Raw genomic sequence first — 4,886 nt, 5'->3', positions numbered from 1 at the left:
TCCGGAAATATAAATCGCTTAATCTCAATGTATATCTCCTGGTTCAACTTCATTTGCATTGACTTAAAATGGACCATGGACATGCATTGGAGGGGTGCAAAGTGTGCTAAGTGCTGGGTAAGAGGGGAGGGGGGTTCTAAATGAGGCTATTTTTATTTTTCCAGTTTGATAAATAGATTGAAAAAAAATAAAAATAAAAAAAACTTAGCCACCTACATTTACCCTGTACTCGTACCAGAGTTAACTCCAAATGCCTGAAACAGATGACCATCCACATGCAAATAAAATGCAACAACAACCAGAGCCTGATTACCAGCTAAAGAGGCTCTTGATTGGTAAACAAATTCTCTTTGTCAACACTTCAGGAAATGTATAGAGAACAGTATGGAGAATATACATACTGATCTCATAAGGGGTTAAATGCTTGACATTATTTAGTTTACTGCTCTGTATACATTAGTGTGACAAATTCCTATTGGACACGATCATAAAAGCTTATTTTTTCTAACTACAACAAAAACACACTCACTTTTATTATTTTTATTCATGGAGAAACTTATTATGAAGACATTTTGAATGTTACAGCAATAATGATTGCCATCCATGCAACTGTGAGACAGAAATTAAACATTCATCTATTATTTAAAAGTTTGTCATGATAGAACAAATCTTGGAGCATACTGCTCCTTAAAACTGTAGCTGGCGATTGTAACAGTATCAGCACAGAAAAACTGACAGTATTGTGTCATCCAAGCCTTACACTAGGGTGACTGGTTGTGGTATATAACTTAAAATAATTTACTTTCACACACATTCATGTTAGCTACCAATGCATGTCACATTCTGATTCCGGCAGAATCTTATTCACTTTATTTATGAATTGAAGTAAATATTGATGTAGATCTAATCAACACCTGTTATCAGGACTCCAAGCCAACCACATTTCAAAATTGCCAATTGGGAATCTAGGGTCAAACTAGTCACAAGAAAAATACTTTGGCCCCCAGATGGGAAAAGAAAAAAAGAGAATGTGTAACATCAAATAATGTACTATATTGCCAAAAACACAGTTTTTTTTTTTTTATGAAAAACACCACTTGACTTGGCTAAAAAAATGTGTGCATGGGTTTAAGTGCCATTTCATACAATCAAGGCAGTATTTTTTAGAGAAGAAAACAAGTATCAATAGTACTGTGTCTAAATAATTATCTCACTTAAACTTTAGACAAGAGTCACATGGTGTTTCAGGCCATAAAATTGGAGACTTAAGCAACAATTTTGCTTGCCAAAATGTTTTTCTCCTCACCATAGCAATTAAGCTGGCCATAGCTTAGAGCACTGATTAACACAGTTATTTTAGTAACATACTAATAACAAATCTAACTCTACATGAGATAAAAGAAGTGGGTTTCAATAGGAGCTGACAACAGTCAAAATTTGCTGTCTGTATCAAGCAAACCGTCCCCTTTTTTCTTTGAAATTAACAACACTAGAGAAATGATAAAACTTCTATTACTGGTAGCCACCTACTTTGCAGTTTTTGCTGTCTATTTCAAAACTTAATGAAACCCCTGAAAAGAATGCTAGGATTAAGATTGAGCACACTAGTATTTTGCATTGATCTCCTTAATGTTTAACTATACATATCTACAACCCCAGGGACACTCTATTGTATTTACACATTAACATATTTCTTTACATCATCTTTGTCACTCTGAGTTCAAATGAAGTCCCATGCAGAGATTATGGCACAAGGGAGATCATCTGTCTTCAGTTACTGTCTGGTTTTTGGTCCAACTTGCTCTTGTGAGTTTTAATCATGTAGATAAAATAAGTGACTGTCTCCTTTTCAGGGCATGGAATCTGTTTAAAGTGTCTCTGGATGCTCTTGAAACAGAAAATGTAAAGCCTCATGTAAGACATGTTAAAAGCAATCTTTGTTAAACTATCAAAATTTCATCACAGAAAGAGGTGCTCCTTCAAAAAATATTTCGTTGAAGAAGAAATGAAAATAACTTGAGGTTAAGACAACATCAAGGAAGGAAAAAGATGGCTCAGCATGGGGAAGGTTTTGATGTGAATTGAAAGTGGAGAGTAAAAAAATATTTAGGTTATAGTTTTAAAGGTAAATTAGGGAAGACCTAGATCTTTCATGTAGACTCCTCAAAAGCACAGTGATCAATATTAAATAATGCTAATTCAACATATCACTAAAATTGTCTTGTAAATCAAAAAGAAAATGAAAACCAGAATAGATAATAAACTGATATACATCACATTACTCTTTCCCTTCTATATAACACAAAAATTTGGGACTTCATAAATCATGAAACAAAAGCCAAAAAAAGAAACAGTGATATTTGAAGGGTGTCAAGTGACAAATGACACTTAGAAAATAGGAAAATAGGAATGACAGTGGCCAAAAAATAGGAAATAAATGGGAATTCTCACCCAAAAAATAGGAGGATTTCTTTGAGTTCTATCCTCTTAACACTCCCAACAGAAACTCTGTTCCACAACCCAACGCTTTAATATTTAACAGGCACCATCACATACATCCACAATGCATTGCAGCCCCACTTCAACATGGCAAATGCACATACATGCAAATGAACCTCCCAGAATCCCTTGCATGTTATCAAAAGCACTGAGAAAGTCTGGGCACTAGTTTCAGAAGAAAATCACTCATAAAGGCTTCAAAACTGGTCTTTTTTAACATGAAGTTTCAGTTATTTGTAGAATTTATCGATTTTATTTGCGATTCTATTTCAAATATTTCAAAATGTTTCTGTGTATCTAGTAAAACCCCCCAAAAATAGGAAAAACTAGGAATTTCATGAAAAAATAGGAGAAAATAGGAGGCAGGCCAAAAAATAGGAAAAAATAGGAACTTGACACCCTGTATTTGCAATAACTGGGTGACATCTCTGGGCTGGGTTATTCAATGGTGGGTTAAGTTAAGACAACCCAGGGTTAGTGTGAAAATCGATTTCAGATCTGAAAGCTTTCAAAGAAAATCCAGTTTAATTCCATTTGTCTACAATTTGATGAATGAATGCCATAAAAAGAATTGGTAAAATTATCCCAAAAGAGCTTTTGAACACAGAAGTATGGAATCTGGATTACAATTAAACCCTGGGTTAGCGCTAATCGGCCCTCAAACAACTGAGTCCTGGGGTTTGTATGTCTTATATTTTCAAATTTTGTTCAAGATTTTATCAATTTTTTTTTGGTTTTTGTAGAAATCACCGACATGTCTACTCCGTCTGATTTCATTTCTTCTAAAAAAAAATTTGAATTTTAAGAAAACGTTTAGATGAGCACTAAAAGTTGGACTTAATCTGTGAGTCTCATGTAAAGGACAAAGTTCAGTTTCCAACCTACTGCACTCTATTCGGCCCCTGTCCCTCCCCCACAGGGTTACCGGTCAACAAGAATACATTTTTTATGGGGGGAGGGTAGAAATCCACATACAACACGAGTTTTCTATAGAATTCGTACTTTCTAAGAAAAAGAAACGGCTTTAAATATCCAAACTGGGCCAAATTGGTAAGAGTTACTCAAAAGATAAAAAAATTTGAATTTGTTAGCTCACATCGATTCACTTTTATCGCAACAACAAGTTGACTAACGACATTTGCATCGATGATACCGGATAAGTGTTTTGCAACCTAAACTCAACTTCGAACCGACACGATTGAGATCTTTTCAATTACGCAATCCTTACCTCAACAAGCTGTGATTTGTTCAATCCTGGTCGAGTTTGTAGTTTGTAATGTCGTTTATATCTTCTTAGAGTGTTCACCTGCAGTTGACAGAAATCGACCTGTGAGAAATAAAAGAGAGCACGTCAAGATGTGTCCCAAGAACATAATGCACGTAACCAACAAGCCTGAACACGAAGGTAAAGAAAACTGTGAGAAAGCCGGGTAAATTACTCCAATGACTTAAAAGTTAAACACAAAGTTGTCCTCCTTACTTCAGCTGTGTCCGCTTCATCGTCGGAATCTTTACGTTTTCTCTTGCTGCGAACGCTCTGAATCATATTTTTGTGATGCTCGCAGATATAGATGTGTCTTGCCTGAAATAAAACCAGTTTAAAACAAATTCACTTCGAATTGTCCCTGCGCTATCAAACAAAAGCTTACAGTCTGGTCAGCAACATCGGATCTGCGAAAGGATTCAGTCGGAAAAATTTCGCTTACGTTCACGTCCAAAGACAACTTCAGTTTTCTCTGAGAAACTGTCTTCTGAATTCGCTTAGAATAGCTTGCGTTGCTAATTGGTCGCTTACAGCGGTCGTTGTCTTCGACAAGGCAGCAAATCTGCCCGACAGTAGAGCTTTGTTCTTCCTGTTCGCTGCGATAGCCGTTCATTACTGCCAATCCCCGACACACATTACCTTACCGCCGATCTTGAAAATCGCTCCTTTCCTGTTTGTTGTACACATGCGACTGACGTCATGTCACATGGTTGAACAATGAAAAAATGCCAACTTGAGTCAGTTTTGAGCTCAATTTTTCAAAGCGCCTTTTTGACCGTCACGCAATATCACAAGTATTGTTCATTCATGGAGTAATATTTGTCTGGTCAACACGCTTATCCCTCTTCGCATCTGATCAGATTGTTTGTTAGGCTCACATGTACTTTGTACTGGAGAATATTGCCCCACAGACAACATTTTCGGGCCCTAATTTTTGCAGTTTTCCAGGAGGGGTGGGGTGGGGGGAAGTGAGTTTCAAACGTTATCAATTAATACGTATGATGCACGATCCTCGCAGTAGACAGCGCTATTTAAGCAATAGCGAAAATCAGACCTGAAAAAAATCAGGCCTGTACGGGACTGTTACCTCAATTGGTAGAGCGCTGCACTAGTATCGCAGAGG

General features: G+C 36.6%; 1 protein-coding gene across 1 annotated transcript; it reads right to left on the bottom strand.

Moving 5' to 3' along the window:
- Positions 1 to 525: 525 nt before the first annotated feature.
- Positions 526 to 4,472, bottom strand: LOC111344622 (histone deacetylase complex subunit SAP30L-like). Its single transcript, XM_022951865.2, has 4 exons — positions 4,206 to 4,472; positions 3,980 to 4,081; positions 3,728 to 3,826; positions 526 to 1,887 (listed from the first exon to the last, which is right to left on the bottom strand). Exons 1-4 carry the CDS (start codon positions 4,374 to 4,376, stop codon positions 1,771 to 1,773), a joined length of 489 nt encoding a protein of 162 aa, XP_022807600.2. The 5' UTR covers positions 4,377 to 4,472; the 3' UTR covers positions 526 to 1,770.
- Between the last annotated feature and the right edge of the window lie 414 nt (positions 4,473 to 4,886).

The sequence above is a fragment of the Stylophora pistillata genome, chromosome 9 (assembly GCF_964205215.1).
Source record: "Stylophora pistillata chromosome 9, jaStyPist1.2, whole genome shotgun sequence".
Lineage (NCBI taxonomy): Eukaryota > Metazoa > Cnidaria > Anthozoa > Scleractinia > Pocilloporidae > Stylophora > Stylophora pistillata.
Note: the sequence above shows the minus strand (reverse complement) of the source record. Positions and strands in the feature narration are given on the sequence as shown.